Source organism: Athene noctua, chromosome 1 (assembly GCF_965140245.1).
Source record: "Athene noctua chromosome 1, bAthNoc1.hap1.1, whole genome shotgun sequence".
Classification (NCBI taxonomy): domain Eukaryota; kingdom Metazoa; phylum Chordata; class Aves; order Strigiformes; family Strigidae; genus Athene; species Athene noctua.
Window position 1 is genome coordinate 245,393,088 of NC_134037.1, and position 24,634 is coordinate 245,417,721.

The 24,634-nt window shown below is 42.4% G+C and overlaps 1 protein-coding gene across 2 annotated transcripts in view; it reads left to right on the plus strand.

Moving 5' to 3' along the window:
• The first annotated feature begins 1,624 nt into the window (after positions 1 to 1,624).
• XPO4 (exportin 4) overlaps positions 1,625 to 24,634 on the plus strand; it is a 77,445-nt gene continuing 54,435 nt past the window's right edge. The window contains exon 1 of one of the 2 annotated variants that reach the window (XM_074932070.1): positions 1,625 to 1,702. In XM_074932070.1, the coding sequence (XP_074788171.1) occupies positions 1,625 to 1,702 (78 nt within the window). Of the gene's footprint in view, positions 1,703 to 21,674; positions 21,687 to 24,634 lie in introns of those variants that run through there. The other variant, XM_074932079.1, reaches the window with a different exon arrangement.

The following is a 24,634-nucleotide window of genomic DNA, read 5'->3' on the forward strand; positions in this document are numbered from 1 at the left end:
CCTTATACTTATCTCTCCTTTCAGCGCAGCCCTGCTCATCTCCCCACATTCTTCATCTCTGAAATTGAACGTTAACCTGAAATACAATTAACTTTTTAGCATTAATGACATTACCTCCTAGGTAAACCACAAAATCAAACTTTTACATGGTTCTGTTGCTACTCCTAATCTTGTCTAGTAGTGAGCACGGCTATGTCCCCTTCAGCATCAAAAGCTGCCATTTCTTGGGAGAAAAACACTTGCATTCTTCTTTTGAATACGAAAGATGTGTTTTTTGCTGTCAACCCATTTCTTTGATCCTTTCTTCTACCTTTGGCTATTAAATTATATCATCCGCATGGAAACATTGTATATTGACACTCAGTTTATGTGAACAGTGTGTGAACGTCCAAGATTCCTATCAGCCTGCTCAGTTAGCTGGTACGCTCTTAACTTAGCCTAAGTTCAGCACTAGAGGTCAGCTAATGTCTTCTCAAGGTTGGGAGAACTATGGTTGGGAACACCTGAGTGCTGTTAAGAGTCTGGCAGGCTCCGGGGAACAAACCAGCAGATGCTGCTCAGTGGTCTGCACTGTGAGGGACTTACTCTGAAGGAGATCTAGCCTGGTCCTATGCACTGAACACTCTTTGGCAGTTGTGGATCTTCCAATTTAGTTTCATCTGAAGGTACCAAAGCTCCAGTGTGCAAACTGAAGTGGAAACCATCAGATTTGTTTAAAAGACAAACTCCTAAACGAGAATGAAATGCCAGTGAAGGCACAGTCCAAGAGTCCTTTTGCTCCTACAGGTATGTGTACGATGTTCTCTCCAGCATATTTTGCAGAGGTGATGCTGTCTTGTAACTGACATCCAATGAAGTGAACTCCAGATGGAGTTACATTGGGAAAAAGTGCATTATAGATCAGTTTTAAACCTTGGCTGTTTTTTTTTTGTTTGTTTGTTTGGTTTTGTTTTGGGGTTTTTCTTGTCTGCCATAAAGCAGTTCCATTTGTAAAGACGCTGGCCACCTTCTCCAGTCCCCACCACTTTCTAAGCTGTATTTCGAAATCCTTCTCACCCCGCTACAGATCTGCGAGCACCGCCAAGCACAAGGAACCGCAAGCAGCTACCGCCCGCGGTCTCGCCAACGCCCGAGGTCACCGGTACGCACTAGGAAACACGACCGAACCGGGCAGCGCCCAGACAGGGCGCACGCCCCGGTGTCCCCTGCCCTGCCGACGCTGCTCCCTCAGCCAGCCGCCCCTGAGCCGGCCCGGGAGGCCTCGCCGTGCTCCTCCGCCCACAAGCAGAGCGGGCGCAGCCGCGGGCCCCGGCAGGTGCGGCGGCCTCGAACCGGCGGCAGGCGGTGCCGGGCCCCGCCCCGGGGCTCCGCCGGTTCCGCCTCGGAGGGAGGCGGTCAGTCGGCCGGCGGGAGGGAGGGAAGGAGGGAGGAGGTGCGCGGCGCGGGGGCTGTCTCCGGCGGCGCCGCGCAGCGCCCTGGCTGGCGGCCGGCGGTCACGCTGCTGCGGCGGCGGCGCCGCTTCGCCTCCGCGCCGGGGCCGGGCCGGGCCGCGCCGCGCCCGGGATTGGCTGCGCGGCCGCCTCGTCCCAGAATGCCCCGCATGGCGCGTCATTGAAGAGAGACCATGATGGCGGCGGCCGCGGCGGCGGGGGGGGCCCCCGAGGTGATCGCCCAGCTGGAGAACGCGGCCAAAGTGCTGATGGTGAGGCGGGCGGCGGCACACGCCGCGCCCGGAGCGGCGCCTCGCGGCGGGGGCGCCCGCGCCGACGCCCCCCTCTCCCTCCCTCCCTCCCTCCCTCTCTTCCTCCCTCCTCGCCTCCGCTCCCGCCGCCCTCGCCACTCAGGCGCGGTGCTCGGGGCGCAGCCCGCCGGGACGCGGCGCCTCCGCCGCCCCCTCCCCACCTCCTCCCGCTCCCCGGCCGGCCTCCCGGCCCCGCCGCGCCGGCTCGTCCCTGCCACCCCGCAGCCGGGGTCGGCCGCCGCCGCGCACGCCGCGCCGGTCCTCCATGTGCCGCCTGCTCGCTCGCCCTCGCCCCGGGCAGGCTGCCGAGTTGCCCGCGCCCCGAGCTTCCCGCCCCGGCGGGGCGTCCCGTCCCCTCACGCCCCGCACCGCCATTGCCCCCCGCGGACGCCCTCGCCGAAGTTGCCGGTGAGCAACTCTCCCTCCCTTCCTCCCTCCCGGCGGCGGGGACCGAGCCTCGGGCCGCCTCCTGCGGCAGCGGCGGGGCGGTGGGAGGTCGCGCCCGGCCCCGGCCCAGCGCGGCTGGTGGGGCACCGGCGGCAGCGGGGAGGCGACCTCGGGAGTGCCGCGGACCGCGGGCTGAGCGCCGCTCGCTTCCAGAGTTTTCCTTTCGGCGGAGGAGCAGGGAGCAGCCATGGGCTCACGGTGCTGCTGCGGCGTTGAAGCAAAGTGCTTCGCGCCCTGATCTTTTTATTACCAGCTAACTGCTCCTGCTGAGGGTCAATGTGCGGTGTGTTACTTTCCATGGTTGCATGGAAGAGAAAAGCCCACACGGCAATATCAGAAATGGGATAGAGCTGAATACCTATAGCCACCGTTGGTGTTAAAACATCCTAGTCACGCATCCTCGTAAAAGTTTTTTGTTCGATTCAATGAAAAGCTGTATATTAGCCTGTCTCATTTACAGGTCTTACTTGCAGATGTAAAAATGTCTAGCTGAAAGCCTTCCCCACAAAATCTACCTTACCAAAATATGATTCAAACAAATATTAAGTTTGTAAGTTGTTGATATTAAAGGGATTTCAAAAGAACCAAGCAAATAGTAGGAAAGTTTGCCTGGTATCGGTAATTGATCAACAGCCAGAGCTGGGATGGTTGTGGTTTACTGTCTAGCTAAGCGGCCTGACTAAAGCAACTGGCTGTTAGCTTTACTTGCAGGTGTCCTCATCATAGTACTTGTGTGTTACTCCTTGTGAAATCCAAGCCTGAAAGACGTTGACTGTGTTTCCAAACAGGAGAGTAAAGGTGGATACCTGACCAACAAGTACTAATCCTTTCAGAAAAAAACTTCTCAAAAGTATGCCCATAGTGATGAATTTTAAGCTTTGAGCTGCTTTTGATTGATGCATGTCTTCGCAAAATGTAATTGCGTAGATTATTGGACATTCTCGTGTCTGTGTATCTCAGTTTTAAAAACAATGCAGTTGCTGTAATTACCAGAAGTGTTTGACTACATAGCAGAAATATGTAATAAGTAGTAGTATGAGACAGAACACGTGTGTGGAAGGAAGCTAGCAGTTAGGTATCTTTCAGTATCAAACTGATAACGTGGGGTGGCATCTCCAAAGTTTTGCATCTTTGCTAGAAAACTTGAATGTTACTTGTGTTGGCATTTTTTCCTTAGCATAGCCCTACTATCATGGAGAGGAAAATGCAACTTAATGTGGACTTAAATAAAAATGTTAATACAGTGAAAAGATGTGAGCCTTTTACGGTGATGTTTGTGCTTCTGTTGAAAAATAGGTGCTAAACTTGTTGGTAAAAACATGTTTCAGGTCTCCAAGCATGTGTGTGTTAGGTTCCTCGTTGAATTTCTAGCTTCCTCCAGGCTCTGAGAGTTTGAAAGCTGACTTGTTGCAGCCATTAGCTTTTACTTGTTCTTATTTTTTCTTTTCCACAGCTGCTCTTGGAAGTTTCGTAGACAATACTGAACTGACATGAATTAGTTAGATGGTGCTTCCCCAGTAAGCTGCATAAAACAGAGATATTTACTAAAGCTATCCCTGAGAGGAAGGACCTAGAATCAGGCTTTAAGATGGATTGGCTGTAGATGAGCTGTGAGAACCTTTTAGGGTTATTACTCTGTGTTTCTTTTCAAAAATCATCAAGACTTTGGAGTGATGGAGGAGAGGAGGAGTGCAGCTTGCCAGATGCTTTACAGCGGTGGATGTGAGACCCCAGAGACTGGAAGGGTTATGCACTCTGCTCCCAGTCTTTCTCACTAGCAACTGTGGAAAAACAAGGGCTGAATCGTATTTCAGGACTGCACCTGGACAGTGATGATCTTAATCTGATTTAGCCAGAAGACTACTTAAAATCTGGTGAAAGGTCTACTTGGGAATGAGGGCAGGAAGTAACTCTGTGTGGCAGCTGGGAGGTGTGAACTGATCAAGCAAACTGGTGGGATTACTCAGGTGTTTATGTAAAAATCTGAGGACTTGGTTGGGTGTGGGTGGTAAACCTGGTGCTAGTAACCGAGGTCATGGGTAGAGGCTGGCATCTTGCAGTGGAGCCATACCTGAAGTGATGGGAAAGGGCAGAGCTGTGAATGGTCTGACAATAGATGTTTTAACTGGGCAGGGAGTTGTGGAGGGATTCAGCCAGGTTTTCTTGTGGCAGTCTGTGGCAGCTGAGACAGTAGCAATCCTTGCAAAATATGGTTGGCTATGGAGGCATCAAAGGTGGGGCAGTGTATCTGAGGACGGAGCAGGGAGTGGTGGTGGTTTGTGCGATACTTGTCTTGATTTCAAACTGAAATACTGAACCTTGGGGAGAATAATGGGCTAGAGGAAATCAGACATACTAATAATAAAACCCAAATGTGTTTAACTTTCCTTGAAGGGTCGGTGTGGATTACCACGAGCCCTCCAAATCTTTGATATGTATTTTCATAATTATTTTTTTTTAATTTCTCTGGGTTGAGTTTTCCTTTGGAAAATACTTTTTATATGTTAGATATGTTAGTTCTGATCTCATAAATTGCTGGTCTTTATGACTTTACAAACCATGGTGTGCAGTGTGTGAAAACTGGAAAGGTTGGATCTGTTCGCTCACCAGGTTCCTCTACAGCAGTATAGAAATGCTTTTCTGTTGTTAACAGTAACACCTTTCAACAGGTTCTAGGTAGCCCATGTTCAACAGGTTTAGTTTGGAAAATGATTGAAATTTGGTTTAAGTTGAAGAGTTGTTATAAAAGATGAAACTTCAGTCATTAGCTGCCAAATATGACTTTGGATGCTGGTCCTATGTCAGTTTTCTTTGCTGTATTTGCTACATGAAAAAGTACATGCTTTTTGGGTACTTAACACCATTTAGTTTTGTTGGAAAGGAATTTACTTGAAGTAAGGTCCCCACAGGGCCTTGTAATGTAATGTGTAAAATGCTGTGTGGTTCTTCAGTGCCACAGGCTGCTATATACCTTTGACCCATGTGGCTTTGGCTTGGTGAGAACCGTACACCAGCACTTGTATGAACTGAATGAATTTACTGCTCCTCCATTTCTAGCTGGCATGGCATCCTCTAACCAAATGTGTATAGTTCCCATCTGTTAGGTTCTGGTTAGCTCAGGTGGTAATTAATGCTGAATATAATTAGTATCAGTTAAGCACTGTTTTAATATCTGTCTTCACGGATGAGAGAAGACATAGGTTGTATTATTAAGGAAAGAAATGTAAATGTTATTCCATAGATGAGATGATGAAGTAGGAAGCATGCATAAGACACTTTAGTTATTGCCAAGAGCTTATTAAAGCAGGTTGAAATTTTTTTAGGGTATGCTGTTCTGTGACACCTGAATGTAAATTCACAGGTTGTAGCTTGTTCCTCCTGCCCCCCCCCCCAAGGGGTGCTCTGTTCCTACCTGCAGCTTCACTTTCTCCCTTGTGACCCTGTGCTGAACATATTAATATTGCTGAGATGACATCGGAATTAAACAAGGGAATGGATTTCTGTCAGGTTAGCAAGATGAATTGGTTATCTGTACAGTCATTTAAGTTGCAGAGCTAGCATGGCGAGGGGCTGAAATTAGATTGTTGCACATGTACAGGGCTGGTCTGCCCCTATTAGCAGTTGTGAGCTGTCAGGTTGGCTCAAGTGTGTCATATACCTTCACTGTACAGTTTACTTGCTAACTCAGACTGTCTTGATATTAGAAATGCCAGAGGCGCACGGTAAAAATACAAGAGGTTACAAGTTTCAGAAAGGGAAATTCCATCTTGAGAGAAGGCAAAAAACCACCAAAAATCACAGAAACTGTGGTTGGTGAAGGCAGACCAGGCTACCTGGAGGGCCTTTGGGATCTTCAGTCTTTGGAAATATTTAAAACTTGACTGTACAAAGCCCTGAACAACCTGATATAAGCTTGAAAAGAGTTCTGTTTTGGTCAAGGGATTGATAGATGTGAGATCCAGAGGTCCCTGTCATAGAATCATAGAACACTTCCAGGGAGGAGGCATCCACAACTTCTCTGGGCAACCTGTTCCAGTGTCTCACCACCTTCACAGGAAAGAATTTCTTCCTTTTATCTAATCTAAATCTCCCCTCTTTCAGTTTAAAACCGTTACCCCTTGTCGTATCACTACACTCCCTGATAAAGCATCCCTCCCCACCTTTCCTGTAGGCCCTCCTTAAGTACTGGAAGGCCACTATAAGGTCTCCCCGGCACCTTCTCTAGGTTAAGCAATGCCAGCTCTCTCAGCCTGTCCTCATAGGAGAAGTACTCCAGACCCCTGATCATCTTCATGGCCTCCTCTGGACCTGCTTGAGCAGGTCTATGTCCTTCTTATGTTGGGGGCCCCAGAGCTGCCACAGTACTCCAGGTGGGGTCTCATGAGAGTGAAGTAGAAGGGGACAATCCCCTCCCTTGACCTGCTGGTCACACTTGATGCAGCTCAGGGTATGGTTGATTTTCTGGGCTGCAAGCACATATTGCTGGCTCATACTCAGTTTTCCATCCACTGCTACCACAAATTCTTCTCCTCAGGGCTGCTCTCAATCCACTCATGGCCCAGCCTGTATTTCTTTATGGGATTGCCTCGACCCACATGCAGGACCTTGCACTTGGCCTTGTTGGACTTCTTGAGGTTTGCACGGGCCCACCTCTCAAGCCTGGCCAGGTCCCTCTGGATGGCACATCCCTTCCCTCCAGTGTGTTGACCGTGCCATGCAGATTGGTGTTCTTGGCAAACCTGCTGAGGGTGCACTCAGTTCTGCTGTCCATGTCACCAACAAAGATGTTAAACAGACTTGTGCCAGCAGTGACCCCTGAGGAACGCCACTCGTCACTGCTCTCCACTTGGACATCAAACAGTTGACCGCAACTCTTTGAGTGTGACCACCCAGCCAATTCCTTATCTACTGAGTGGTCCATCTATCAAATCCATGTCTCTCCAAGTTAGAGACAAGGATGTTATGTGAAGTTATTCTACATGGTATGGGTCTGGGTAGCATTAACAAGTTCAAGAATATTTGAGCAAAGGCTTTTGTAGAAGAATTCCCTTCTTTAGAAGTTTGTAAATGTTCTTGTTTCACTGTGGTCTGTTTTGCGGGTGGTTGGGTATTCATACATTACTGTCTTCAGGATGTACTATTTAGTTTGTGACTTATGTTGCCTTCCCGAGTCACATTTCAGGCTAAAGATGGGTAGTCTGACAATGGTCATACAAACGTCTCTTTCAGAGGTTGAAATAAGCTTATAGAATAAAGACCATAAGGGAGCACATTAATATCCTTAAAATCCAAGAACCAATTGTTTGTATCATCTACTCTGGCAATTTGTATGGTTGGCTTTTCTTGGAGGGTCTAGTCCATGACCATCCTTTTTCCATGGGAAGTTCAGTTTCTCTTTGCAACCTGTCTTCATTGCAGGCAGTTTTTCAGACTGTAAAGCATGACTAATAGTAAGGGTGAAAGGGAGAGATGGACTAGCTCTGATTTTCTTATGGCAGGTTACCTGTTAATCATTCCAGTGCTGAGAAGATTTGTGGAGTCTTCCAAGTCATCACCCAGCAAAACAAGCTGGGTGTGTGCTATATTATGTCTGGATTAGACCAAACATCTGCCCAGCTGTTTCCAGTGATGGCCCCTAGCTGCAGATTTAGAGAAAGGGTCTGAAAAAAAAGGATAATCCTTTCACTTGTATACACTTTACCTTGTTTGAATTAGCAGTTTCAGGAGCTTGAGGTGGCATAGTTGTGTTTAATGATTGTTGATCAACTTTTGGTCCACAGATGTGGAAGTTGTTTCTAGAATGCATTTCTATTTTTCATTTTCTTAGTTTTTATATTATACTTGTATGGCAGTAATGAGTTTCACAGGTGTTTTTGGAAAAAAAGCCAACATTATGTTATTTGAGAGAAGCCTGCTCTTTGATCATTTCATTCATTCTTGAATTATGATAAATACTTGGTCATTGTTATGGGTTTTTTTCTACAGTATCCTTTGTGATAGCGCTCTATCATATTGCATTCTCCAGTTATCTGTTAGCTAAATTGAAGGGTCTTGTCAGTTTTTCACGTGGGAGGTTCCCCATACATCTAACCATCCCTGTACTCCTCTGTAGCTTTTTAGATTTATGATAGTTTTTGAGATGGACTGACCAGAACTGCATTCATTTGTGATGTGGGTAATTGAAGGTTTGAGACTGTTGTGAATTTTTGGTATTCGCCTGTATTCCTCTCCTAATAGTACTTAGCATTGTGCTTTTCTTTATTACTTCAGAGCAGCAAGGTGATGTTTTCAGACGACTCTACCCAAGCCGTCTGGATCTTTTTCTGGAGCGGTACTAAGTAACTTAGAGTCCATCATGTGTATGTATAGTTTTTCCTCCTTTTGCTTAAGAACTGGTATGGTTGGTGCATTTTACAGGCACATGGTTCAGATTACAGTTTGGGAGATAAGTACGTGCAGTGTGTGGCATGCTAATGAAACTTTCACCTGGGAGCTGAGAACAAATGTGCATAGAACATACCCCCAGCACACACTACTACAGGTGAGGAGTTGAGAATAGGAATGTGAGGATTGATACAGATTCTCATATCTTTGAAAAGCAAACATAGTGTCTGATGAAATGAAGATCTAGTGAAATGGGATTCTTCACGCTTTGGGTTTATTTCCCCTGACTGTTTCACAGAGGGATTATTCATCTTTTTGAATCAAGATCGTGTTTCACACTCATTTGACATGTCACTTGCATTGGCATATTTCTATATTTTGTTCTCAGTCATCAATGGAAATACTGTGTGTCTGCTCGTAGATTCATCCACTGGGGATCTTCATTAGTCCGTAACTCCATCTGGATAATTCTTCTTCAGGCACTACCTACTGCTGTCTTCCCTTTAATCTGCTTCCTAAGAGTCTTATCGTTGTTCTGCTAATCTGTGTTCATTAGTTAATTAACAGCTTTCCATATGGAGGGGTAGAAGAAATCCTCTTGATTATTAAGTTGAGCTGATGCTGTCACAAGCAACTAAGTAAAATATTCCTTTTCGTCAATTTCTGACACTGTATTGACACTAAAAACTCTGTCTGGATCAGGTATATATCAGATCTCCACTTCTGTGTTGTATCTTGATGTAGGGGTGGAATTCTGGATTTTGATGATCGTGTTCTTTTCCATTTTGCCAGGGGAAAATGTGTTCTTCATGTCTATCTCCTTTTCTGCTTTCCTCGTCTTCCCCAGAACAAAACAAAACGCAACTGCTGACTGTGTTGGGGCAGTGACCTGGTAGAGAGAATATGGTAACATTTGGAGCAACTTTGATTCATGGTGGGACATGAGTGGCATAAAACCACATGTGTTCTGGGAGATGTGGTGTAGAAGGGAGGGTGTCAGATCTGAGCAGTAGGAGACGTTGATACAGGTTTTCAGTTCTTTTTCATCCCTTTAAAGTCTGTCTAAAACATCCTGTTGAATAGGGAGTAGTTGTTCAAATAAGGGTTTTAAGAAATGGAAGAAAACTGGCAGGAGGGTATATTTTAAATAGTCCCTCTTCTTCCCTCTCCCTCTCTTCCAAAAATGAAAACCCCAAACTTTCCTACTTCTGAGACTTAATGATGAGTGGCAGCTGTACAGTGCTGCCTTTCACTCTACCAAAACATAGAGTAGTAGTACCTGAGTGGCTGCATAGTGAACTGGATTGGGGAGTGGATGCAGGGAGAAGAGGGGTTTTTTAATTCAGGTAATTTTCACTGTGTTGCATTATAAACCATTTGTTACCTTGACTGAGATGAAAACGTTTGCCTAGGCGCCTAAAAGAAACTTTTGTCAAATTATGCTGTTAAACCACTTAGGAAATAGCAGATGTAATTCTCTTTGTCTTCAGATCAAGACTGATTTTTTTTTAATGGAAATTATACTTAAAGTTATTTGTATTAATATAGGAGCAAGTGAATAAAGTTTTATTGATTTTGTTACTCTACAAGTCAGGAAAGTTAGTTTAGTGGTTCCTACCAAATTCAAAATTTACATTAACTATGAAAGTGAATGTGAAGAAAGGCTAAAGATATATCATCATTTGTGCTGAAATGATGAATTTCATTATTTATCATTGTGCAGTCCAGCTGTGTTATGTGCAGCTGTGCAAAATGGTAGAGGCACATCTGTAGTAGTGTTGAAAATATGCCTTATGCCAGGGTCTCTTGAAGGCTTTGTATAATTAATTTGTGGCTGTGAAATCAATAAGGTGCAGAAAGGTGTTTTGCCATGAATGTTACTGTTTATGATGGTGGTTCCTGGGATCTCAAAAGGCTTGGCCAAAGTGCGGAACATCTGCAGTCCCAGGCTTGTAAGCATGATGCAGACCTAGGGTATGTTTTCACAGAAGCCTAAACTAGCCTAACAGCAAGTGGCTGAGGAAAACATTTATATGACTTTTGCTGGATTGATTATCTGCTAGTTTAGTGAGCTGGAGTGGCTTACAGAAGGACCTGCCAGTTGCCAAAGCTAGCAGCAGATAATAATGTGTGTCTAGGAGTGGAGAGGAATTAGTGTGATTGGGAGGAGAGTCTCTGTCACTGCATTACCTCTCTGGGAACCCTGGAGTTCTGGAGAAGTAGCCCCTCTTCACTACTGTCAACTTAGACTAGGATCCTCTTGTAATGAAGGAAAAAAATAATACCAGCATCCTTCACTAATGTGTTTTGAAATCATGGAAAGAGCTGTAGAAAAGTTACATGGTACTTGTCTTTTTATATATTTTACTGAAGTGTTCTCTTTTCCTGGTAAGAGTGGACTGTAATGCTTAGAGTGTTGATCTTTTGAGGGCGTTGCTGTAGTATGGCATTAAGGCTGTATGGGAGTGGGTGGTATATTCCTTGACTCTGTATTTCCTGTTTTTCAGCAGGATAGCTTTACCAAGAGGTGGTTGAGCCATGTTCAATCAATTCTTCAGGCTGCTTTGGAAGGACCTTGAAATTGACTCTTACACATCATAAGTAAATACCCTGGCATACCGAGGTTTTTGCTCCAACAGCAGGTGAAGGAAGGCAGAGGGAATTCACAGAATTCAAAAAGCAGGTTGCAGCATCATTAACACAGAGTCTGAAAATCCAGTAGCTGGATGTACTCCAGAGCCTGGTGCAGTGGCCTGTGCCACATGGCATCTGTGGCTCTGGGACTTAAGCATTGGTTTGTACAGAGATCAGCAGTGCAATTGGATAACAACTAACATTGAGTTATAAAACAATATTCCAACTATTGTTAATTGTGGCATTAGTGGTGATATGCAAACAGTGTCAAAGCTAACAAACAGCAGAAAGAGTTGTACAAACACAAACCGTATTGGCTCGTTTACGTGGTTGTTTATGAGTTACTGCAGCACTGCCACGTTGCTGTCACGTGGCAGCACAAGAGAAGCCGTACCTTCATGCCCTGCCTGGCTGGGGCCAGGGGGAAGCTTCCCACACTGGTGGTGTGGGGACTAGCATCATCCTACCTGGACCAGGATCTACACGTGTAGCTTCTCTGCCTTGGACACACAGCAAAGGCAGGCTCGTCTTTTCTTTTTGCTGATTTTGTCTGGTTCTGCAAATAGGTGGTCTTCAGGGTTTTGGAATGAACTTCCTCAAACTCGATCTCCCACAGCTTGGGCTTGTATCAGTGATCTTGGCATCACATGGGCCTTCAGTCAGTTCCTCACTTGTCTTGCCATGACCTTACCCAGGCATCCTTGGCGCTGGTGTACCCTGCCTGCCTGCTGTGGGTTTCACCTTACAGCTCAGTTAGTTTCCTCTTATGTTACACCCTTGTCTTAAAGCTGCATTTTACACATTCGAAGATTTCGTGAGGACTCCTCCACAGCATCTGTCTGTATATATGTTTATACAGTAACTGGAGATCCCCAAATGGGAGACCAGATCTGTGTAGCTGTTGCAACAGGACTGCAGCCCTGTGGGGGACAGGGGAGGGCAGAATATGTTTCCCCTTGCCGCTATAGATGCTGGTTTGATGTTAGGTGCCTTAAAGCTGAGTTTGTGTCCTTTTAAAGCAGTGGATGAGAAGCATTACTTTAAATGTTCACCACTCTTACGTGCAAACAGAGCTTTTGGTGTTATCTGTACAGACCATAGCGTTGGGGTTTTTTTTGTTAAGGTTTTAACCATTAACATTTAGCTTAGCTTTATCATCTCTTCAGTCATTGACTTCTACTATTTGTTTTGTTAATAATGTTGCTGCTACTTGACTTTTCTATCACCCATACTTTTTTGGTAGCTTCCCAGATGGCTGAAGTCTGGCATCTTTATTGAGAAAATGTGCAAATCTAATACGTTTACAAAACATGTACACTCTTTTCTGGTGAAGAAAACATGAATAGTGCTTTCCTTACCTGTCAACAGCAGCAACAGAAACCCAGCCCAAAACCCAAACATACTTCTTCCTAAGAGAATTAGGGAGGCTTAGCTGCAAAGCCTTTATTTTGTGAGGTTGTTTTAAGTGGGATTAAGAACAGATGTTGGGTAGCTTTGGGATAATGAATTGTTTAGTGGGGAATATATAAATATTAAATTCTAATATCAAGAGAAATGACAATATTGTTTCTGGAACTATTCTGTTCATGTTACAATAACATTCCCTCTAACAGTGTTAAGAATAAAATATGTAATTATAACCACATTTCTTCACAGTCGTTTTTCAGTAAGTATGTGGAGCCCTGTGACTCTTCAGAGCTTGAGACTTAGCTCATTTATGCAGGTTCTTAGAGTGAACTCAGGCACTTAATTTTAAGGGAGTCTTAAAAATTGCTTCTTCTAATCAAAACCCCAAAATATATGTATATGGAGTAAAAAAATAATTTTCTTCATAAAATAAATGCTTTTTAGAAGACTATCTCTCAAAATATGTATCGTCTATCTGCTCCTTTGTATATTGGACAACAAACACAGAGATGTAACTTCTTTGGTAATGTGATTTAGGCTGTATCTGCAGGAGCAGAACAAATCAGTGAAGGTAAAAAGTGACATCCTACCTTCTCAAATATGTACAATCCTAGATACATTTTTGCCATTTCTCAGTAATGGTCAGAATGTTAGGGAAAGGAGCTTTTTCTAGGTGTTTGAAAGTCCATAATTTTTCATGGTTTTGAGTGAAAAAGGTTATTTGCTTTACAAAATAATTTTCAGTTTTGCAACCTCTTGGATTCCTTATCCTGCAGGCTGGCATAGGTGATGAGCTTCCTCCTCTGGCTTCTATTCTGTTACTCTCTTTTTTGCTAAATCTTGATTTCATGTTCCTTGTAGTTACATTTCTGTTTGCTTACATGACTCAGGTATTGTTTTGTGTGTACTTTACTTGTGTCTGTAAGTTTCCATTAATGTGCTAGCAGCTAAAAGCTGTTAATAAAGGTAGGTTTTTTAGGCTGTGCCATTTTGAAAGTATGGTAAGCCCAAAGAGTTTTTCATGTCAAATTTAGATAAGCCTTGAAAACTTAAAAAAAAAATCCTTATCTCACTTTTAATCAACTCCTTCCAAATAAGTATGCTGGGACAAGATGGTTTTGAAATTTTAGCAAGATTGATGGAGGAGGAAGTGCTAAAGCCTGAATTTTGGCAGAGAAGCTGACTGCCCTGTGTGCCTGCCTTTCTTCATTAACTTGGTGGGAGGAAACGCTTTTTTGATAGGAGGTAAAGCCTAAAACTCTTAGAAACCAAAATGCATCATTATCTCAGTTTACAACTTTCACAGAGTGATGGCTTTCAACTCCTGTGTTGGGGGGAGAGGTATGCTTGAGGCGAATGGGGCGTTACCCATGTGATGTCCTGTTACCCTGTGCTGTCGTCCTCCATCTGCATGTGCTTACTGTGGAAGGCTACCTGTAAGTACAAGTAATGCCACCTCTGCAAACAATGCATAGTTATAGCTGTAGTTTCAAAAAGTTTAATTTGAAATTGGACACCAGGAAAAAATAGATACTGCAAGATACTTCTTCAGATGGGGTAATACTAAACTTTCTCTTGCAGTAGGACAGCAGTTAATGATAATATTTGATGTACAGTGAGTATGATAAATAAGTTATATATCACCTACATCTCAACTAGTGAGCTTTGGAAAATGAGTATGGCCATTACCAGCATTATTATGATCTACAGTCTAGTAGAAGAGTTGACACAATGGTTCTTCCTTGACTTAAAACTTCGTCTTGAAATTCACTGTCACAGTCCTGGCTTTTTTTGTTAAGCTGTGCTTATACTATCTAATGGGTACAGAAATGGACAGTTATCGAGAAGAGCTACTCTTAATCTTGTGATCAACTAACGGTTGTGATTTCAGGGGCTGTGGATGGGCTAGGGTCCTATCTCTTGCTGGAGAACCAGGACCTTTTGTGGGGATAGTCTACCCTGCAGTGGAGGTTGTAGTATGAGTTGATGCTGAGACCCCTCTCCTTCCCACCCTCTAGAATAACAGACTCAGGACCTGAATTTAGGACCCATTTATCTTCCATGCCTCCTTGTGGGGGGAAGAAAGAACCACCTATAGTTCATGCGAGCTGAGGGAAAAGTTTGGTTCACTTCCACCAACCCTTCTCCTTACTGCCAGATGAGGAGGCCAAGTTCATTCCAGCTCCAGGAGATGATCAGAGGAAGGAAGCAGGAGAGCAGAACTTGAGACTAGTGCAAATGCAGTTGTAGTAAGGGCACTTTAGGATTGTTTATATTCCTTTAGTAACATACATTTTCAGGGTTCCAGTGCTACTGCAGTAGTGATGTTTCTTCCCTTCTGAAGTCAAAGCAAGCTGATTTTATTTGTTAACATTAAATGGTTTTAAAAGGTTTGGAACAATGAGGTTTTCCATAACTGTTCTGTGTGGTTATGATGTTTTTCTTATATTTGTCCTCCTCTTCTGTACTGAGTTGCACTTGTTCTGTCTTGACTGAGCTTTCTCTGGTCTGCATGGGTTGACTTCTTGTTGCTTTGAAGGTTCATGTGACTTCAGGGGACTCTGCATGGATTTGCCTATTGCTATCAGCCAGGCATTTTACGGAAATTACTTTGCTAAACAGAACTGCCTATCGGGCCTTGCTTGCGCTTTGAAACATTAGAACAATGAATGTGGAGATTAGGAAATAAATAACGTTTTATTTAAGGGTCTGAACTGTAACCTTGTGTCAGCATTCATCCTCTGGCTGTCCACAGCCAAACTACCATAAGCTAAATATCCATTATAGGACACTTCTCAGACTGATATTCTAACTGCAGTTATGGAGGATACAGTAGCAAGTACATATAAAGCACACACATAATTTTCTAAAGTGTTTTGTTTTCACTGCTATGTTACACTGTATCCTGGTTTCATTACATAAATTTACAGAAGTGAAAGACTATTATACGCTGAATTTTCTTGGAACCAATTTGAAACATTTTCTTGATCCTGAGATTATGAAGAAAGCATTAAGATTTAAAAAGAAAACCAGATCTTGATTATAATGCATGTAAGGTCTGTGATAATTGTGTGTGCTTCTATTGTGATTATTTTATATGGGGCTCTAAGTTTGGTCCAACACTAACAAGTTTAAACTTGTAGCCCTTGTCTTACACAAAATTTCCCATGTAGGTTTCAGTCACTTTTCCAAAACCTGCTGGAGCAATCCTCCATGGTATGGATGGAGTCTAGGCTGATCCTCTTCACCTAATGCTGCCAGAAGGTTGGCACAAGTCAATGCACTGTTAGTTGAATTTGTGGGTTTTCTTGTTAAACACTGTGCACAGTGGTCAGGAAAGAGAAAGTCCTAAATGAATCCTGCAAGGAGACTGACAACAGTTAGAGCTGGGTATTGGATGAACAACTTGCACAGATACATAGACCAGGTACAGACATCTGTTTGTCAGTGTTCTGTCACAGCTAGTTGAGGGCTATGCCTTCAATGTCCTCTATTCTTTTCTCTTGCTCCTCTCTGGTCCTGCTTCCTCAAGCAAAAATTCCACTCCACCTTCCTCCCTTTTGCCTTTCAAGTCCTACCTGCTCTTCTTCAAGCAGCAGGTCTTGGGTACCTGTTTTGGTGCTGAAAAGTAGACATGAACAGTGGAAGCTGTATCCTCATGCAGTAAGGACGGTTTATGGGCTGGTTACCACAAATCGTATATCTGAAGTGTATTATGCAGGTAAATGAATGGTAATTTCAGTGCAGAACCTATAATATTCTATCTTTGAGGGTCAGATTGTTAGTAGAGAGGTAAAATCTTGGTAGTTTTTTTTTGTTCTATTGAAGGGGAAGTCTTATCTCAAAACATTTTGATATTGATGGTAACGATTTACTTTGACTCTTTAGTCAATTAATGTGTGTATATAGTATGTTATATAAGACCATTTCAAAATGGAGAACAGATCTTATCACGAACTACAGTTTATCTCCTGTTTTACTTGCAAAAGACTTAATAAAGTACTTCAGCTCCAAAATACAAAGCAGATTTGATATGAAGAAAAAAAAAATATTTTTTTTTCCCTATTGTTAAACCTCTGCATGAAAGCAAGACATGAGTGAGTAGATGTGTAGGAGGTAATTCCTCCAGCAGTCACGCATTTGTTCCAAATATATTCTGAAAAATACCGGGCATTCTGGGGTTTAAATAATTCAAATCATAATCACTTTTGGTAAATTTTTAAAATTTTTTTTTAAATCAAAGTTTTTGTGCAGAAAGTCTTAAATTTCCACCATGTTTTCTCTGCAGGTCTGATCGGAAGCCATCTATTACCTCTTTCTTGCCACTCTTCAGAAATAATCTTGGGTATCTTTTTAGTTGGAAGATGAGTTACAGCTGTAATTTAAATGATTATTCCAAAAAGAAAGTGCAAAGGAAGTAATTGGAACATAGTTGAAATTGCTTATTATGCGGGCTAAGTTTTCTGTAGTAACTTAGCTATTACTCATGGCTCTGGCAGTCATGACAGATCTGAATTGGACAGCAGAAGCTGCTATGGATACCAGTTGTCTGAACTGCCTTCTGGCTTGGGGCCCAAAGTGGGAACCTCTGATCCACTTGTGAAGCAGTTGCTGAATGCTGTAGAGCTGAGCATCTTCACGCAGCCTGAATTGTTGACTGGAGGCATTTGTTTCATGAGTTTCATCCCTGCGTTTTTAGGCATCAGTTTCTGTTACAGAAGTAGGGGGAACAGCTGAGAAAGAAAGTGTGGCTAATCATCCAATTCTCTGTGTCTGACCCCTGTATTTGATCTCTTTGATTATCTATTTTAGTAAGGCAAGTGACAGTTATTGAATGTGCTCTGATACACTGTAGGAAGAATAAAACACTTGAAAAGTGTTACTGGTAAAACTGTGATAAAACTTGTTATGGCTTGACTCCACAGAAGTCAGGGTAATGCATCTTGGGGCATGTTGCTTGATGTGGCTTTGGTAGAGTTAAACTTGAAATCTCCTTTTCCTGAGAACCTGAGTCTTTTATATAATTCACCTATATAGCAGAACTGTGCTGGGGACTAATTCTCTTAAGGTGCTTCTTGTTATTTAAGATACAGAAATTTGCTTTTAGGGGGGGTTGAGCATCTTAGAAGAGCACAGTAAGTTAAATTTCATGACTTTTAGGTATGTTGCAGCTATAACAATTGCTTACATGGATACAGTAATATATTTAGCTGTCCTAAATGCATGCAGTATGTGCAGTAGTTAAAAAATATTGCTTGCCCTTGTGTTTGATTATTTTTTTCCTTTTTTTCCCCTCTTACTCCTATTTTTGTCCATACTCCTCAGTTACGTTATCACTATCACATGGTGTTCCCCTGCACATGCTTCTCAGGTTCACTCATGATCTTTCTCCTTTCCATATGCCTCATTGTTACTTGGCTTCCTTGCCTGCTGGGACATGTTGGCGAGCCATCTGGGCTTCCTTTATTCCTCACTTCTCTGAGCGTGTCTTGCCTGATGGTGGCTGTCAGCAAGGTCCAGACCCAGTGGTGCCACTGCTGTCTGTGGTGGCTTTTGCTTATCCTTGTGTATTGATAGAGATTCAGTTTCTTATTCTCTCTCTTAGGCTTCCAGACTGTCTGCAGCACAGAGTCTAGACACCATTCTGAAGAACAATTAATGTGTTTAATTGTTTTTTCATAAGCCAATAATGGCCCACAGACCAGAGTTGGGGATCAGCTTTTTGGTTTACCTCTTGACTGTGGGGAAGGCAAAATTCCCCTACATATCTGGGGAGGCTCAGTTTGTAGAGTTTGTGATGAATTTCACAAAGTCACACTTCAGTAGAAATCTCAGATTTTTGTTTCTACCCTTGTCAAGTTTGTAATGTACTTTACTTGCAGACATAAACATTGCCTTTGGCAAGAAAGTTCCTTCTTGACTTTAGTAGTAGCAGGTACAAGCAATTTAATCTTTTTTTTTAAACCCAGGAGAATTCTCTTAGTAGGCATGTTTGTCTTTCCATAATCCTACTAGTGTTTAGCCTGTACTGTTCATAGGGGACCTTTTTTGTAGGTGGAAATACTGTGGGTGTCAGCTTAAAACACTCTGGTGCACTCTCTCTGTATTCTCTTAAGCAGCAAAGTCTGGAGGAGTGCATGACTGTTCTTTGTGACATGCTAATTTGAAGATTTCCTCCAGTGTAATTGTAGAATTCGGCTGTGTTCATAACAGAATTCTGTGAAAAATCAGAATTTGTGTCTAGCAAACTTCTCTGTCTGCAAGGAATGAACGCTCTTCATCCCGTCCTTAATTATGGTTCTACATGATCATGAGCAGGATTTTTCTGAGAAGTATGATGCAGATTTAACAGTATAAAGTGGTTAACTAAATTATACTTATATAAAAAACTATTCCATTATTGATTTTAATAATAATATTGTCACTTGAATGTTAGAAGTTATTAATTTTAAGATACTGTCACTGTCCACAAGTGGCCAGCAAGTAATATTCTTTGGCATCTAAAATCATTAAGAAAATACTGTCACTTCTAATATATGAGCAGAAAATGTTGCATTTTGTCTATGATGATCAGCATGAAACTGCCTGAACAGAATCACTTGGGGGAGAGGAGGGTTTTGATACTTTTACAAAAAGTGTTTCCAGAAATAGGAAGGAGCTAAAAAAGCAGACAAGACTTCAAATGTGGATGTGGTATTACTTCTTCAGCCTGTTATTGACAAATATATTATGACTTCAACTTCAGTCTTACGAAGAGAGCATCTGATATTTGCAACCCATTTGCTACTTTTCTCATGGCTGTATTACCTTCATTGCTTGGCACTCCATCCCGACAGGTCATAATTATATATATATATATTTTTTTTTAAAGGTATGTTACTGAGGTAGGAAATGCTTGTACTAATCATGTTGTTCTGAATACATATGTGTAGCTTCAGATCCTCTATCTGCATCTAACTACTACTTCTATTTAAAACAAGACCCTCAAGCCCTTTGTTGTGACCCCTTATTTTTTTTGCAGGTACCTTCACCAAATATTTTCTAGTAATATGTGTTTTTTCCAAATGAGAGTTGGTCTAACCCTTTCTTGTATCTATGTCTTTCCTGTTTCAAGTGTAACGATGAATGAATATTTTAAATTATTTGTATTAATCAATTTCTGCCTAGGTAATATATGCCAAATTTTTAGCCTTTTTAATCATTACCGGTTGTGCTTTCCTTTCTTGTAGCATCAGTGAGTAACATATCATTTAAATTGATGGTGTACCATCAAGGGAGGAGCAGAAAAGCAGAAAAAAAAATGATCGAAGTTAGAAATGAGAAATCTGTGTTGTATAAGAAACAGACATGGGTTATTTTGGAGAGGGAAAATAAGTGGTAATATATAAACTTATGGAATTAAATGGTGCTGCTGTATCAGAAGCTCTTCTTTATCTTTCCATGGTACAGAAGGATGGTTGCAGGCAGTAAGAATGGGAAAGCTAGTTAAAAACCTGCCAGTACTTTTGTGGCTGTTCAGGAACCTGGGCTGTTTGGAGGGTTTAATATTGTTAATTTATTGTGTTTGTGACTTCTGCATTTTTCAGAGCAGTGGATTGCTTATACCACGATTGCCAGAGGTAAACAGTTGTACGAACAGCGGTGGTGCACCTTCTGTTTTGTTAGTAGGGAAAGGGGTGATGGAGCTTTGTCTGTGATATGTTTTCTTGTAACATTTTCATGGTGGTAAGAATTTCTTGTAACATTTTCATGGTGGTAAGAAAGGGGAGAATAATTTAAATGAGTTATGCTGACCTTGAACTCATGGAGGAAAAACTATTTCTGATGGAAAGCTGAATCCAGTTTTGTTTTTATTGGGTTCCACACTAGGGGGAAAAAAATGTAATTGCATGGAAATTATGTTTAGATTTTTGTGAAGTTACCTGGTTTAATAGTCAAGGAAGGCAAAATCTGACTTGGAATTAGTTTTATGCAATAGTTCCCATCCTTCCAAAATAATTTTCTCATTGCTGTAACACCCATGTAAGTTGTGGTAGGTTATCTCCTGAGAGTGGGCTGATTTTATTGGGTTTTTTTTAATGTACAGAAAGTGAAAAATCAAATGTAGGGTGATATGTGAGTCTGTGAAAGGAAACTATTAAGAATCTAATCAAGGATATAAGAGCCTAATCTCTGTCTCTTCCTACCGTTTAAGATCACTGCCCAACTTTTGAAAGGCTTGCCTGTATCTGAGATGCAGACTGAGGGACTTGCTCTTGGTAAAACTGATCTTTATGTACAGAAGGAACTGTAGTCATTCCCTGTGCATTCAGTCTTCATAAAGAAAGTTAGAGCATGCTTACACTACACTAGAAAAATGTGTTTGTACCTATGATTTGGACGGTTTTTCTTTTTGACTCATCTGTGTCAACACATTCCTTCAAACTGCATCTGCCTGCCTGTGTCCCAAAATATTAGAAAGATGCTGAATGCTGAGGACTTAGCCCTGTATTTACCATAATATGGAGAACCTCAATTTCCAGCTCTTTTTCTTCTACTCAGTCCTGTTTTCTGACTCTGAGATGTTAAAGGTGTTTTCTACTTTTGACTTCGCAGGCTCTATTTCCTCCTAAAGTTCAGTGTTTCTGCTTTTCAAAAATATTTTTTTTTATCCAGTGGCTCATATATTGTTGATGGCCTGAGAATCATCACAGTTAATTGTGTTAAGAAGAAGAGTGAGAAGGGACGCAAAGACCTTGGCTTTCTCATGCTTTTTCCTTGAGCAGAAAAAACACAGTAAAGGTTTTTCACAACCACACAGAGAAAGTATAGCATTCCTGTAAGCACATGCAGCATTTAGATCTTCTAACATACGCTTATTGGCTTTGTTACAGCTTTGTCATCAAATACCTTAACTTTTTAATCTTTTTTGTTCAGATTAGTGATAGCAGGACATAATGAAGTAGAATGAACTATATTTCTTTTTTTTAGAAACTGGTTGACACGAAAGGGAAGGGTTTACATTACTTTCTTATTAGTTGTGCAGGCTTCCAAAGAAGTTTAGTGGTTGTGCTAGTCTGCCAGAGTGCTTCTAGTCTTGTCTGTCTTCAGTTTTCCTTGTGTGAGTAACTGCCATTTGAGTCAGTCCTGCTGTTGCTGTTCTGTATCCAGACAGCCTTGGTAGCTGAAAGGATGTAATTTTATTTATAGTACTATGTTATATGGAAATCTGTTCTTATGGGGCACTATCTTGCTATGCTAAAACTAGAAAAATGATCGTTTTTCTGGAAAACTTTTAATAGGTAACTTGTAAGACAAAAGAGAGCAGATGGGTGTTAGCAGTAACATCAGACGGTACAGAAAGTGCTACAGCCGGAAATAGTTTCAGTGTGCCAAAAGACCCTGCTCGTTACCACACTGGTGTTTAATACCCTGTAAGCTGGATGGTAGAGAAGAGTTTGAAGGAGACAGAAAACAGTGAACGTGTAGGTATTTTTGGTGAACCTTGCAAGCATGATCAGTACTTGAAGTGTGTTTCTAACCCTGTAGTGCCAAGAGGATGCTGGGCACTGGCTTCCAGGGCTCACGGGCTAACATAAGTCAGTGTTCCTGTAATGTGAAATTTGTACACAGAGGAAGTATATGCTGGGCTTTAAAGCCTTAAATTAGCTGGACTTTCATTTTACAGGTAACTAGTGTTTGAATGCAGTGAAGGCAGTAGACTGTGAGCTTTAAGCTCCCTCTGGTGGCTGTATAGCACAGTTTAAAGTTCACCTGTTGCACTTGACAGTCGTTTTGGACAGTTTTGAGAGTCTTAGGTGTGTAATGTATTATTAAAGTATTGTGATTTTAAAAATTAATATAGAAACATGATGCCTTTCCGAGGTGCCAAAGGTCTTCTGTAATCAGACTTCAGAGAAGAGTTAAAATAATGTAGATAGAGGTCACTTTTCTAGTTATTGTAAGCATGAGGGGACAATTTCCCATAAAACTTTAATTCTGTCTTTTTTTAATGGTGCAATATCCCTGCAAGTGCCCTTAAGCATTACAGAACATTGAAAATAGATATGATCTCTATATGACACACTCAAATACGCTTTGTTATTGCAAAATTGGTTCAATATCAGGTAGTCCTAACTTGCTCTTCTTGCTGTAAGAATGTGAGTATAAATGACCCCAGACATGCAAAATGTTATGCTTTGTCAAACCGAAGGATTCCTTCTATCCTGGCTGTAATTAGTGAGCCTTCACGAGACTGCAGAGCTGTGAGCTTCGAGGTCAGTACTGTTGAAAGGGCAATGCCGCTCCACTTTTTTTCTCCTCATTGTTGTACTTGCTTTGGCACATATCTGACTTTTTGATGCTTATTGAAGTAACAAAAGAGGGTTCATTCCCCTTTCCCTCTCCCTGCCCCGGGGTAGTTCATAGAACGGATAATGTAAGGAGGTGACAAGACCATGCGGGTGAGAGCAAGAAAAGAGGGGGACCTCTCCTTTTGGTAGCAGAGACTTATTAAAATAAGTCGCTTGTTTCAAGAAATCCGATTCTTTGTTCTCACAAAACTTCGTTGATTGAAGCTGTGTGTTTCTTGAGACTTAAGCGTATTCCCACGGCATTGCACAGCCTACAGAGGCTGTAGATTATATACACTTTAAATGGTGTAAAAAGCAGTTTATCACTAGCCATTTGGTCCTCTACTGTGCTAGCACAGACTTCTGTGCTGGCTTATGGTGAACCAGGCTGGGGAACTGTTACAGGTGAAAATAACCTGCATTTGGTGGGATGCTTTTTGGAGATCACTTCCCCAATTTGGTTCTCTGTGCGTTTGCACAAATGCTTGCCCATACAACAGGGGGAAAAAAAAGTGGGGACTGCGTTTTTTGTTTGTTTGGTTTATTTGCAATAGCACTGACTGAAGTGCATGTCAGGCTGTTGCTGTGTAGGTCATTCGTTCATTTTTGATAACCTGCTCCAAGTATTCTTCTGGCATTCAGAACAGCTGGCTCTGTTGGAATGAATATAGCTAGAATCCACATGGAGAAATATTGTTGTTCAGACTGCAGAAAGCCTGGGTGGTTGCGAACAACTGCTGATGGCTGGCTGCATGCAGGAGAGCTGAGGTTTTGTCAGAGAAGTGTCATGTGCCCCAGTTTGGTGAAGATGCTTCTTTACGTGTTTACATTTGCTTGAAAAGTTTTTAAAGTTTGGGTTTTGACATTGGATTGGAGTTCACTGAAGCTCAGTGTCCTGGAAGCACTCAGGTACTGCCATAGAGCTTACTTCCATCTCAGTTGTTTGGCAGTGCATGAATGCCCCAAATATCTGAAAGCTTTTCTGTGCCGTGCATCTGCCTGCAACCTGCTGCCTTAGCCCTTGAGACGCTGCTCTGAGCACATGGAAGTGCACCAAAGGCACACTGCTGTCTGTGCATATGCACAACCCAACACCAACTGCTGTCTGCCCAGGAGGGAGCATGGACAAACACTGGTCTTGTCCCCAGAGCTGGTAAGAGCTGTCCTGTGTATGTTAAAATCACTGTCCTAGGAGGTCCTGTCCCCAGAGAGGCTGTAGAGTAGAGCAGGTTTGTGAAGGGACAGAGCATTTATTCTGCATCCAGGAGGCTTTTTTGCAGCCACCTTTTCCCACTACTTATTTTGTTCCCTTCACAGGCATTCATCATATCTGCACAGGAAAAGTTGTGAGAGTCAGAAATTTGCTGTGTAAGAAGGAACACAGCTGTTTATTAGGACCCCCTTGATCTAAGCATCAGCAGCCTGCTTTCCTTTGCTTCATTTACTCAGATTGAGTTTTAATAGGTGGTGTTACTTGCTCGTATTTAAATCTTCTGTCATCTTGTGTTTTGTCAAGGATGAAAGATATGTGGCACATGCATTCTTCTCATGTTGCTAGGGACAGGACTGGAATTTGGAGTTTGGAAGTTCAGCTGAAGTTTAATAACCTACACTGTCACCTTGACCCAGGTCTACAGTTTGTATGCACTCTTGCTACGTGCACACGTTCCTTTCTCAAAGGCACATCAGT